This window comes from Lepidochelys olivacea (genome assembly GCF_965140295.1).
Source record: "Lepidochelys olivacea isolate rLepOli2 genome assembly, chromosome: 11".
Classification (NCBI taxonomy): domain Eukaryota; kingdom Metazoa; phylum Chordata; order Testudines; family Cheloniidae; genus Lepidochelys; species Lepidochelys olivacea.
This window is the reverse complement of record NC_140421.1, coordinates 12,478,721-12,492,757: the sequence shown is the minus strand read 5'-3', so window position 1 is coordinate 12,492,757 and position 14,037 is coordinate 12,478,721. Positions and strand designations below refer to the sequence as shown.

At 42.4% G+C, this 14,037-nt stretch overlaps 1 protein-coding gene across 1 annotated transcript in view; it reads right to left on the bottom strand.

Annotated features, from left to right (window-relative positions):
• Positions 1 to 14,037, bottom strand: part of KALRN (kalirin RhoGEF kinase) — a 765,876-nt gene that overhangs the window by 206,505 nt on the left and 545,334 nt on the right. Inside the window, exons 28-33 of the mRNA XM_084643219.1 lie at positions 12,920 to 13,012; positions 9,707 to 9,818; positions 8,318 to 8,508; positions 7,812 to 7,913; positions 6,925 to 7,067; positions 4,229 to 4,331 (exon numbers count right to left, since the gene is read on the bottom strand). Of these exons, the coding sequence (XP_084499345.1) occupies positions 4,229 to 4,331; positions 6,925 to 7,067; positions 7,812 to 7,913; positions 8,318 to 8,508; positions 9,707 to 9,818; positions 12,920 to 13,012 (744 nt within the window). The remainder of the gene's footprint in view (positions 1 to 4,228; positions 4,332 to 6,924; positions 7,068 to 7,811; positions 7,914 to 8,317; positions 8,509 to 9,706; positions 9,819 to 12,919; positions 13,013 to 14,037) is intronic.

The following is a 14,037-nucleotide window of genomic DNA, read 5'->3' as shown; positions in this document are numbered from 1 at the left end:
ACAGAACCACTAACCTGGGAACCTATCCTTGCAACAAAGCCCGTTGCCAACTGTGTCCATATATCTATTCAGGGGACACCATCATAAAGGCCTAATCACATCAGCCACACTATCAGAGGCTTGTTCACCTGCACATCTACCAATGTGATATATGTCATCATGTGTCAGCAACGCCCCTCTGCCATGTACATTGGCCAAACTGGACAGTCTCTACGTAAAAGAATAAATCAGACGTCAAGAATTATAACGTTCAAAAACCAGTCGGAGAACACTACAATCTCTTTGGTCACTCGATTACAGACCTAAAATTGGCAATTCTTCAACAAAAAAACTTCAAAAACAGACTCCAACGAGAGACTGCTGAATTGGAATTAATTTGCAAACTGGATACAATTAACTTAGGCTTGAATAAAGACTGGGAGTGGATGGGTCATTACACAAAGTAAAACTATTTCCCTGGTTTATTTCCCCTCCTACTGTTCTTGTAAAGTGCTGGAAATGGCCCACCTTGATTATCACTACAAAAGGTTTCCCCCCGCCCCCCGCTGGTAATAGTTCACCTTACCTGATCACTCTCGTTACAGTGTGTATGGTAACACCCACTGTTTCATGTTCTGTGTATATAAATCTCCCCACTGTATTTTACACTGTATGCATCCGATGAAGTGAGCTGTAGCTCACGAAAGCTTATGCTCTAATAAATTTGTTAGTCTCTAAGGTGCCACAAGTTCTCTTTTTCTTTTTATGGATACAGACTAACACGGCTGCTACTCTGAAACCTATCACAGATTATGAGACTTAGAAACACTGCTAAAGTTAGGCACATATTTCCTGAATAAGGGCCGAGGCCTACGTGATGTGAATGTCATTAATTATTATTACTTTAGTGCTGCCTAAAGTCTTCAGCTGAGATCCAGGCCCCAAGTGCTGGGCAAACACATAGTGAGAGACAATATCTGCCTTGAAGAGCTTACAATTAAAAAAACAAAATAGACAAAGGATGTGAGGAGATAGAGGCATAGAGAAGTGAAGTCACTTATCTAAGGACACACAGCAGGTCAGTGACAGAGCCAGGATTAGAGCCCAGTTCTTCTTTCCCTTAGTCTAGTGCCCTGGCCACCACAGCACACTATGTCCTCTGCTAAAACGTACTGTTTAATTAATCTACAGTCAGAGACAATGAAAATTCCCATTCAGGCTACTGGAGTAACAGCTGTGTCAGTATTTCTACTCAACACCCTCCTTGCCCCCATGAGTTTAAAATGTAGCTTTACAAAATTTGCTCCAAGGCTGGAGCTTGATATATGAGAAGAATGAAACTTACTCTCAACCAGGAGAGATTTGTTTTTGAAAAGATTTGAAATAAAGGAGTGTGGCTGAAGGGGTGTGATCAAATACAAGTTTTAGAGAGTTGTTGGCACTGCTCAAACTCAAAAATCTGTTTGGGTTGTTTTAGCCCAAAATGATGCATGCCATTCATTTCCCCTAACATTCAATTATGTCCTGGATAATCCACAGGCATAATAGCTAGAATGAAGGAAAGGAGAAAGTGTGTTGACTTTAGCTTTAAATTTCCTTGCTTTGAGAAAATTGTGTGAACCTCAATGTTATTTAAAAATTGTTTCGAGTGTTAAGTTAATATATAAATGTTCCAAGTGCAAATTAATCTGCCTCTAGACTGGCTGACATTGCTTTGAAGTGGCTTTGCATGTATTTGTAAAAGAGGTTTCTATGAAGAGATAGTGTGTTGTTTTCAAAGGGGGAGCCTCTCCCCGATTTCTTCTGGATTTAATCCCAGGGGGGCACCTGGAGAGAGATTTCACTGAGGTCACAGAATGGAGAGCTATATTTAGGACACATCTCAATGCCTGAATCTGATTTCTCTTACACCAGGGTAACTCCACTAACTGGAGTTGGATAGTAATTGAGTCTATTATTTACAGATCACAGATTCATTACATATGGGTGCCTGAGCAGTGCTGTTATCTGCCGCACATGAACTCATTATGCTGCATATGTTACAGAGTTTACCCAAGCGCTACCAGCTGTGCCAAGAACCTGAGGGAGTGCAGCTGCAGCTTTTCTGAGATCTGCCCACAAGCTCTCTGATCATTTACTGTTGGTCCGGCTGAGAAGATAAACCACTGATGCCTCTCACCAAGAGGCCTCACTCTAATTCTCCTGGAAGAGAAGCACCACACATAAGGAGTCAATATCTCTTCAAGGCCCCAGACTAAAATCCCCCAAATGTCCAAAATACTGCTCTGTGTTTAGGAGAAGTTAACGTAAGAAGTACTGGTTTCAGAGTAGCAGCCGTGTTAGTCTGTATTCGCAAAAAGAAAAGGAGGACTTGTGACATCTTAGAGACTAAAATAAATTGGTTAGTCTCTAAGGTGCCACAAGTACTCCTTTTCTTTTTGTAAGAAGTACTGTACTCTGTTAGGTTCCAGTATTTCTTTGGGATCTGCCAGCACAAAGGCCGCTGACAGCAGATCCAGATACAGGATCAAGACCTCAGTCTTGAAAGTATTAGTGTATGGAAACATGAAGAGATGATTCTGAGGTAAAATGGTGAGTTATACAACACCCCTCAGCATAAAGGTGCTGCAATGCAGCACCATGAAGGCTAAATTCTCCTCACCCTACTCCCACAATTAGTGCCATTGATGTCAAGGGCCCTATTTTAGCAGAATTTGACTTTGAGTCGATAGGTCTGATTCACCAAAACACTTGAGAATACACTTACGCTTATGTCTATTCCTGTACAGCAAAGCACTTATCCATGCCTTTAACAGTAAGCATAAGGATAAGTCACATTGAAATCAACAGGACTTAGGCAAATGGTTAAAGTTAAGCATGTGCTCAAGTGCTTTGCTGAATCAGAACATTTATCAGGAATAACAGAGATGAACAATACTGAAATGCAGAATAAGTCAGTGTAAATCAAAGAAGCGAAAATGTATTTTCCAGCATCCAGCAAGGTATTCATCTAGTTTCAGTGGCTTTTGGGATATATATAGATCACACCAAATCTTGTTTAGGTTATTGGTGGAACAAGAAAGTAATAACATGTTTACCTTAAAAGGCATGTTCCAATAATGTATTATCTTGGAGGCTTTTAAAGGTTATTCATTTACAATTCATTCCTATTTCTGAGTTCAGCTCTCAAAAACATCTTATACTGGAGCTCATTGGTGAGCCTGACAATCACAGATACAAGTTTTGTAATTGCAAGAACACTTTCTACTCAGTGCCACTGGCAGCATGATAAAAACACCGATGAGCACATATACCATAGGTGATCCTGGAAAGTTCATTATTTTGCAAGTTTACATCGGTTTCAAAACCAAACAGGTGAAAAGGCATAAATACTCTTGGTGGATATGAAAAACCCAACTATATTAAACTGAATAAATTATTGTGATTAACAATACATCACTGCTGAATCAGTGCTTCTGAACAAAGACTTCTGGGCAACTGGAAATATGGCCAAAGATCACAGTTGGAGGAATTAGGGCAATATACCCAAGTCAATCCTCATAGCAGTAATGGAGCACCCAAACAGCCAAATCCTCGGATTGTTCAATAAATAAAACAATCATACACACACACAGAGCAACATACAACATTAAAATGGAATCTAATGAGCCTCAAGGGTACCACAGATATGTTCCACCATATGTCGAGAAGGAATGGATTCCAGAATCACCGTATCTGGAAGGAGAAGGCCTCCCAGGCTCTCATGATTACACAATGGAGTGGGGGTGGGGGGAGAGTTTGCATTTCAGTGCTGTTATATTAATTGCTGTGTGTGCACCCATGGTCCCTCCAATAGACTAGTTTTTGGCACTAATATGGCAATTACAGAAGATAACCAACTGTCTGGTAATTCACAATCTGGCTCACTCTGAGACAGTGCTAATAAGAAAAAAGTTGCTCTGAGCTGTGATTTTTCATAGCCTACTCAACCTCTAAATTTTAACACACAGGGCAGAGGCTGCAGCTCAGAACCAGCAACAAGAAGGGCAAACTATGTACCACAGCAATACTGAGGACAAGCACAAGAATAGCCAGATTTTTAATATCTCAGCAAAGGGGTTCCCAAGTGTAATACAGCTAAAGAACCTCTATAAAGGGTTAGTCTCTTTGTCTCTCTTTCTATTCTGCTTTTATCCTAAATTCTCTTGGGAAGAGTTAGCTGCAGTGCATATGCAGGGATAGATCCTACCTTGTCACTGTCCACTGTGTTCTGTGAGGTTCTGGATGCAATGGAAATGGTATCAGGCTGACTGCTTCCATCTCCTTGGCTGTCTGCATCATCTACTCCATCTCTGCACAGGGACAATGAGAAAACAACCCTGTTTACTTAAAGCACCAGCCTTGGGAAGTGCAAAAATTCACAGGTGGATTTGAGAACTGCCAATTCAGCACATTGGGCAGGATTTGTGCTAAGATTACCCCATTGATGGAGCTCATATTATTACACACTGTGTAATTTAAAATGATGTCACCTCTGCTGTAGGGTTAGAATTCTGCATATAATCACCATGTTTATTGCTGGAATAGGAATGGCCTTTGTGTCCATATTTACAGCAACGAAGGCTCTTGCTCCTAGAAATAGTTCCCTAATGAGGGTGGTAAGGCAGATATTTCACTCGAGTTAGATTTCTCACTTAACCAAAACCAGCCATCCAAATAATAGCATTGCTGTTCACGACACTGAAGTGAAGGGATATCTCTGCAGTCTCACTGTAATCCACATTTTCAGGAGTTTAAAACTAGCATAAAAATGACAGGATTGTAAAAAGAAAAGAAAAGAAAAGAAAAGATATAACCACATCAGTCTGTTGGCATAGGGTATTTTTTCCCCCTCCTGAAATTCTTTTCCGTTGAACCTCTTTCTGCCTCTTTTTAAGAATTTCTTTACTGAAATTAGTATACAAGGAATACAAGCAGCCTGTTACATCTGACAGGACTTTGATGTTGCCAACAAAGGTCTCACTCTTTCATTGGGATCTATGAGAGCAAACCCATCCATAAGCCCATGAAAAACTGTGAGGGCAAGGATGCTCCACTGTTTAGGGTGGTAGCCTGTGGTTCAATTTCCTGCTCTGCCAGAGATTTCCTGTGAAACCATAGGCAAATCACCTTTAAAAATCTGGGTCTTAGTCTCTCTGTGCCTTAGTTCTCCATCTGTAAAATGGGGATCAAAGCATTGGCCAACTTCTCAGGGATGTTATGATAATAAACATGTTAAAGATTGAGAGATGCTCAAATGGGGGCTCTCATACTCCTGGCCATCTGCAGCCCGAGAACCTCCCCAATGGGGCAATTTTGGGGCCAAGTCTCTCTCTTGGCCCCACCTGCCACCCTGAGGTGCTTCCCAACCGCGAGTCCGCTGGGTGATTTACAATGTCCAGGGGCCCTGCCCACTACCGGGAGCGCAGCGGAGCTGAGCGGCTTCTGCCTGCTCACTCCACGTGTCTGCCATTCCCTCCCTGCAACCCTGGGGCGGGGCTGTACCGCCACGCACAGCCCCTGGCCCGAGCACCCTGTGGCCAATGGAAAGCTGCGGGGCGGTGCCTGGGAGCAGCAGCGCGTGGAGGCCCCCCAGCCCGCCGTGCCTTGGAGCCCCAGGTTAGCACTGCACCCCCCCGACCTCCTCCCCACACACCCCTCCCACCCCCAAAATCCCTCCCAGAGCCTGCACCCCTCCCCCTTCCCACACCCCCTTCCCACCCCCAAACTTGCTCTGAGAACCTGCAACCCCACCCCCTCCTCCTGCACCCCTGCCCCCGCCCAGAGCCTGCACCCAGCACCCAAACTCCATCCCAGAGCCTGCACCCCAGACCCCTTCCCCCACCCAAACTCCCTCCCAGAGCCCAACCTCTCACCCTTCTGCATCCAAACTCCCTCCCAGATCCTGCCCCCCAATCCCCCCAATACCCCAGACCTCCTCCCAGACTCCCAAACTCCCTCCCAGAGCCTTAGCCAAGGTGGGGGGAAGAATTTGCGGGGGGCGGGTTCTGGGTGGCATGAGTGACGTTATTGGCCCGCTGGGAGGATTTGAGGACTGGCACTGGCCCTAAGGTAAACTGAGTTTGAGACCCCTAAGATGGACAGACTGACTGTACATGGGCTCAGGGGTCTGTTCTAATGGATCCCAATGCAAGGCTGGAGCCTTAGTTAATGCAGTGAAAGGAACAATCCATTGTATATAATTTTTTCTAACCAGGTACTCCACCTTGTTGTCCACAAAAGTCCTGTTATTATTTCTTATTATTTGTCATGGACGGTAACACTGAAATGCTGAAGACCACTTATTATTTTTATTGTCACATGATACATAAAATCGAACAAGAAAAGGGAATACGCAGGCGCTTGTTTGTGAGAAGAAATAGACTCCTCTTCAGGTGGGGTCAGCAAGAGAAATATCCTTGGACTCAACGGGTAATTTTCATTCTGATCCAGCAGTTAATTCATTACATGTTATACATCACTCTAGTAGTTTGGGGGGGGTTGAATATTTTTAATTTGAAAATGTTTGGTTTCCACAGAAAAGGTTTTCATTACATGTTTTCCTCCATTTCATGGTCAAAAAAAGCAAAGTTTGTCTGTGAAGACTGTGGATGGTTATCGTAAAAATGCTACGTGAATCTTGTAAAAAGCAAACAGACACTCTCCTGGTATGATACGGCAAAGGTCCACTGATTTCATGGATTTATACAATGTGAAAATCTGGCCCCTTATTTTTGTTTAGGACAGCTTGTCCAATCAAATTTTTTTCACTCAAACAGTTGAAGTTATTTTGAGAATTTCTATTCAATTAACTAATCTGAGCAAACCTGCACTGCTGAAGAAAACAGTTCCAACCGAGAATCAAGCTCCAAACAGGAGGGTTGTTTATGGAATCACTGAGGTTACCTTTTACTGTTATTTCTCTGCTTTGCTGGTGTCTTGGGGAGCTGGATTGGCTCCTTCAAAGCTCCTTTCAAATGAATAATCCTCTCCTGAATGACTTCCCGGATATTTTTGATCCATTCCTGTTTTGTTTCAATACTGGATGCCTGAAGTTCCAAAAGGCAAAACGATAGGCACATTATAATATTCTTGGCACGTCTCCTATGTTGAAGAGTCATGATTTGTTGATATTAACACATGATTGACTGTTTCACTGTTGGTTCCTCACTCCATTGTCACAGCAGCTGGAATACCTAATAAACCTAGCAGAACTGGAAGCGCATGTTTGCCATACCTACCTAATAAGTTCAACAAGCAACACGAGAGCAGTTAATCTCTAGATGTATATTTAATACAAGAAATAAAAAAATGCTCTCTGGTGAGGAAACAGGTTATCAGTGCACAGCTGGTATTTCTCAAACAAAATATCTAGTGTGAGTTCTTTTTTAAGAATTCAATCAGCGAAATGATTGTCAGCTCTGTGAGTTTGAAGAAAAGCACTACTGCCAATGAATCCAGGGGCAATCAACTGAACCAATTACAGTCCCCAATGTAAATACAAATTCAAACTCAGAATCATCCTGAGTTAGATTCTGCAGTGGCTCAAAACAGACCGTAATAGGAAGAGGACTGCAGTGGACTGAGCAGCTGCATAATTGAACCCTCTTGAGCCAGGCTATATATTAGAACCAAATTCTGCCCCAAGATGCGGGCAGAATTGACCCCTGACTCCAATGGGAACTACATGCATGCTTCCAGGGAAAAAAATCCTACCTTTCACTTAGCACTTCCAGTCCCCAGTTGGGAATTTAATGCTTTGAAGGCAAAGAAAACAAGCTCAAAAGACTCACTTTCAGCACTGTTTTGTTGTCTGAGGATGGTGTCCGCCCGGACCACAAGGCAAATTTACAGGGATCTCCCTCGACGTGCTCTGTCACTCCCAGTTCTGAGGTCTAGTGAGAAGGAGAGACCGTACATTATGAATGGAGCCTCCTGGTTTCAAGAGATTTTACATTGTGGGGGAGCTCAGCTCCTCTGGTATGTTGTACACTGATAAAATAAACTGAAAACAAAGCCATAAGCAAGGGATGGCAAGGGAAAGGTGTTTGATCAGTTCAGACGAACCCCACTGCCACCATCCCAACCACCATGCACACTGTCATCTTTAATCTTTCCAGAAATGCTCTGAGCTTTGTTTTTCAGATATAGCAGGGCTCAGTGAGCCCCGACAAGGTCTGAGCATGGGGTTCCAGAATGCATAAGTATTCCAAACTCAATGCAGAGACAAACAAGCCTTCCCTTCCATCTCTACCTATAAAAAACCCAACCCCAGAATATCTCATTCTGGTAGACCTACCAGTAGTTTGTTCTTGTAAACATATTTAGTGTGTCCTGAAGAATCTTTGATTTCTTTGCTAAAAACCAAAGAGATTTCAAAGAGAAACAAGTGTCTCTCGCGACCTTTCCGAATGAGAGACTTGGGATCCCACACTTGAAAGGAATCCTGAAGGATGAGCTCTCCCTGAACATCCAGGTTTTCATCAAAGCCTAAATGAAACACAACAGAACATTTTATCCAGTTTTGTTCCTGGGACCAATATCCCCAATGATCAACAAAGCAGGGTTTTCACTGTTCAGAGGATTACAGTGTTATGAAAGAATAGGAACATAGAGTCGCATGCTTTATTATGCAACTAATTCTTGAATGGATATTAATGGAAAGGCACTGTCACAGTCAGAACATTGTTCACTTTATTCTCTGTTGCTTTGGATTGAATTGTTTCTGTGGTACTCAGTGTGCCATATATATTGGGTGAAATGTACCTATATTGCTGTCCTGTATGTACCTTTAGTGCTTTCCACTGTATTTGTGTGTGGTAATATTCATTAGGCAAGGGGAAACACGGTAAAGATTTTAATGGTGACAACTGTATATAGGGCAGCAATATATGGACTACTGTGCATGCCACCACAATCTTAATTACTTGTAAATGACACAGTAAAAACTTTAATGATGAACTCTGTACCATGTGGCAATTCAGAGCATTTTAGCTTAGCCTATCAAAATATGGGCAGTGTAACCAACGATAGGCAAATTTCAGAGGGCCTTTCTGATCTCACACCAATGTGGTTCGAGAGTAATTCCACTGGAGACGATGGAACTATATTAGTGTAAAACTGGTATGACATCAGAATTGGGCTTTATCAGTTTAGAGTTTAGGTTCAATTCATAAAAAAAAACTTCCAGATGCTTGTGAAAGCCTTAGATAAACTGTCCATAGCTCTTGATTCTCACAGGAACTGATTCTCTTGTAGTAATAGGGCATTTCTACTTTTGGTCGGAGACCAGAGTGAAAAACAATCAAATATTAGATTTCCAGAAACGGTTTGGCTCGAGGTTGTGTGTGTGTGTGTGTGTGTGTGTGTGTGTGTGTGTGTGTGTGTGTGTGTGTGTGTGTGTTCTTAATTTTGCTGATGAGTTTGCCCATCAGCAATTTTAATCACCATCCCATGAGGTGCTGTGCAGATAGATGTAGGACATTGCTTCTATTACTTGCTTGAACACTCTTCTCCTTTTTACAGGTGTGACAAGTATTTCTGAGAAATCTCATGAGGAGTAGGGAAGCATCTGAGAGCAATGGGCAGTCAGCAATCACAAACCTGTCACTGCAAACTCTAGGCAACAAGACACCCCAGGATTAATTCCTGCATAGCTTTCCCCCTCATGATTTTGAGAATCTGCTACCTTCCAGCATGCTGACGTGCATGGCGTCGTTTGCCTTCTTGGGGACACTGAGCATCACTTCCAGGCCATCTTTGAGTTCTCCTTTGCCTTCTTCACAGCAGGTTAAGAGTTCCTAAGAAGAAATGCAGGCCATATATAATTAACTTCTTTACAGGCAGAAAAATATACACTCATTTAAATTCAGATTACATTTCCCAGCCAAAAAGCCTTGTCTCCATGAAGTGTTGAAACAGGTTAATTAAAGGTGAGATTTAAAATGGATGAAGTTTAATTGCATCAAAGGCCATGTGGACACTCATATATCATAAACCTGGATTCAGTTGATTGAGAACTAGTTTAAGGTTCAACAAAATAGATCACCCTGAAACCAATATAAGAGTGTCTACACAGCAGTTTGCACTGATTTAACTAAGCCAGTTTAATTGAACCAGTTTAACTAAATGGATACAAATTCATCTATAGAGAGGGCCTAAAAGAGGCTTAAATTGTCTCTATTTCTAGTGAGATTTTACCCTACATATATTTTGTTTAGAATCATAGCAATGTAGGGCTGGAAAGGACTCCAGAGATCATTTAGTCCAGCCTCCTGAGCTGAAACAGGACCATCCATGACAGGTATTTGTCTAACCTATTCTGAAAAACCTCCAATGATGGGGAATCCACAGTCATCCTTGGTAATCTATTCCAATGCTTAACCATCCTTATAATTAGAAAGTTTTTTTCTAATATCTAGCCTAAAACTCCCTTGTTGCAGATAAAGCCCATTGCATCTTGTCCTACCTTCAGTGGACATCGAGAACAATTCATCACCATGCTCTTTGTAACAGCCCTTAATATATTTGAGGACTATTATTGGTGTCCCCCATCAGTGTTCTCTTCTCTAGACTAAATATGTCCATTTTTAACCTTTCCTCACAGATCAGGTTTTCTAAAGCTTTTATCATTTTTGTAGCTATTTTCTAGATGGTCTCCAATTTGTCCAGATCTTCCCTAATGTGCGGCAACTGGAACTGGACACAGTACACCCGCTGAGGCCTCACCTGTGCCAAACAGAGTGGGACAATGACCTTCCATGTCTTATATGAGACTCTCCTATTGGTGGTTAGTTTTTAAGTGGATACTGTCTGATCAATTTTCAAAATCCAAGATCAATAGAAAATGTTCCCATTGTTAATTTTAAAGTTACTCTCATGAGTCTTTTATTTGTGTGTAAGTATTCCTGTGCTGTACCTGTCAACGTTTCAAAGAAAAAATTAAGCTGATATCCAGCGTCCAAAAAGAGGCAGATGTTGGGTAGGAGTCCCTATCCAAACCCAGGAAAACATCCAGATGTTTGCTATTATTAGAAACAGCTGAACTGTCATTAAAACATCTGACCAAAGTGTTCCAGAAAGCAAACTTACTGTATAAGAAAACACTTCTATCTCCCCTGGATTTTCCCCTTCTTTCCTTTTTCTCTTCTTAGGGCTAGACTGGATGTTCAGAGCTCATTTCCTGTGGAGAATCAGTCTCTCTGTGTCTACTTTTCCTCTTCATGCATCTTTTCTTCTGTTATTTGTAATATACCATATGCCTCCCCCTCAGAAGTTCTTCATCCTTTGCATTTTTCTCTACAAAACACTTTTTTCCCAAGATGTTTCTCTTTTCCAGTTCAGTCTTTCTCCCCTATCTACTTTTACAATTCAAGATTTCATTTTTCCTCTCCCCTTTCTATCACAGTTATTCCCTACCATTAAATCTCTCCTTATTTCTGTACCCACCTATGACTGATCCAACTGCCATCAAAGTCAATAGGAATCTTTCCACAGATTTCAGTAAGAGCTGTATTCGTCTCCCTCTCCTTGCCCCCTTGGGTCCTTTTGGGATGGGGCTCACCCTCAAATGCAAGTTGATGGCATAAATGTTTCAGAGACTGAGCTGGTGACAGAGTTAATTTGTTGGTATCACCCTCCATATTGAAGGTGAATTGAGAGCTCTGCCCTGCAGTGTAGGAAGCCTGAATACTGCAGCACTGCATAGTGTATAATACCCAGTAAATGAAAGTGACTAAACACAAGAGAAACTGACCATCTTATTTCCACTGACTGAGATGAATGAAATGCAAACAGTAAATAAACAGCATTAATGGTGAAAAGTAAATTGGAGCTTTGCAATTTTTACCAGTTTAATTGCTTATGTTATTAAAACACAGAGAAAGATTTTCTTTAATATATGATACTTAACCCCATGGTATGCATTTATAAAAACTTGGTAATTTCAATGCATTGGTAAAAGAACCTCTTGGGCAGAAATACAGTTGAGAAATTGGCTTGAATTTGCTAGAGGCATTATCAGATTCATTTATGATTTCCATATTACAAGACACATGTTCTGGGTGGGCCAACTTCTTCATTGCCTTCATTCATTGTGCAGTTATTTACACCTGAACAAAAGGTGTGCAAGCCACTAGCAGATCAGCATGGCAGTGTTTCACACTATATTTTAGGTACTTATTTGGCCGCCATTACCATAGAATCTATGTGCCTCACAATCTGTAATATATCTGTTTTCACAACACCCTGTTAGGTAGGAAGTGCTATTATCCCCATTTTACAGATGAGGAACTGAGATGCAGACTAACTAACCAACCAATTTTTAAAGGTGTTTATGATGCCTAACTCCCATTGTCCAAGGTTACACAAAAAGACTGTTGCAGCAAGGTCTCCCTAACCAGTGCAGCAAAAAGACTGTTGAACTTAGGTCTCCCTAACCACTGGATCATTCCTCCTCTTCTCACTGAGTCAGATTCTCATTTACAGCTCTTTTCCTGGCCCAACTTATTTCCACCTTAGCATCAGATCAGCTGCATTGGTCATTGTGTCAGCAAGTGAGGGGTGAGCCAAGGTTCCATCCACTCCTCGCCCCTCCTTTCCATTCCTTGTCACTTATCTGGAAGGGTGTGGGGGGCCCAGCTGCAGCAGCTGCTCAACCCCTCAGTAGGGTCTGACCATGCAGTTAGCTCCTAAAGGGGAGTAAGAGGGATCATTACACTCACTAACTCCCCTGCACAGGCTTACAGAGAGGCTCCTAATTGAACCTAACGTGACCAGTGCTAGACCCCCATATCTTGTGGCTCCAGGCTACTGTGCCTGCCAGTCAAGTTATTGACTCTCTCTGTGACCCTCTGTACCCCATCTGAACAATGTGGCTAATCAGACTAGATCATTACTGTACCTTCAGTAAAAGTTGGTATTTGGTGATCCTCTGGACGGGCTTGATTAAATAGGAGGAGATAGAGTTGGCCAGGCCGTGCCTTTGTTGAATTTCCTACAGGAGGTGAAAATAAGATGCTGTTAAATACAGGCATAAAAATTTTTTTACCCAATACCAGATGGAACCACCCATAACTAACTTTAGCCCTGGAGTTCTTACTTTAACTAGTTTTTAGTTCACACACATAAAGGACAACAATAGACCACAGGGTTATTTAGTGTTCTCTTCTGGTCTGTAAACAGGGAGAGCTCTGTGCAATCACTCCAGCTCGGACTCTGTTGAGTAAATAACACAGGTTTTGCCTTAGGATGTATTTATTGACATGTAAACTGTTTTTCCTTAGTCGTGAGGGTCTAAATCAGACCCTTAACATTAAATCCTGCATTAATGTCATGTCTGGGGTGGACCTTTATCATAATTCTTCACATTCTGGAGCATTTAGTTAATAACCTCCAGGATGCCCTGGGCCAGATTTTATGTTTCAGCATAACAGAGGAAAGGGAGGAGCCATCACAGATCCAGTTACAGCTCCCTTATTCTCTTCTTGGCCCCTAGCCATGGGTCAGGTGAGAGCCAGCCAGGACACTGCACTGACTTGCTCCAGTTGGTAATAGCCCCAAGGAGCATTCTGCCAGCTGAGGATCTAGCTAAAGCACAATGTAGTCTGACCCCTCCTCTTCCCCACCCGTGATATTTGCCCATCCCGCAACATTGTGTACCGGCTGGCACATGATTCTTTTCCTGGAACCAGTTCAGCACAGGTTGTTTGTACTGTCTGCGTAACTAAGCGTTTCTTTCCTCCTGTGTCCCAACTCTTGGGGCAGTAGGACACTCCAGAATGCACTGCCTTATGTGCTGCTGGTGAATGTTCACGAGGCACACTAGGCCCATGCACTATGGGATAGCTGCTCAGAAACAGTGAAATCTTCATACCTGCCCAGCCCTCCTACACTGAATAAGGCCAGAGTGAACCAGAGGGGTCCTAAAAGTCTCAGTTCCTACCGAGGGAGGATTTCCCCAGAATAGACATAGAGGCAGACAACTGCAAGACAGGTTTCAGAGTAACAGCCATGTTAGTC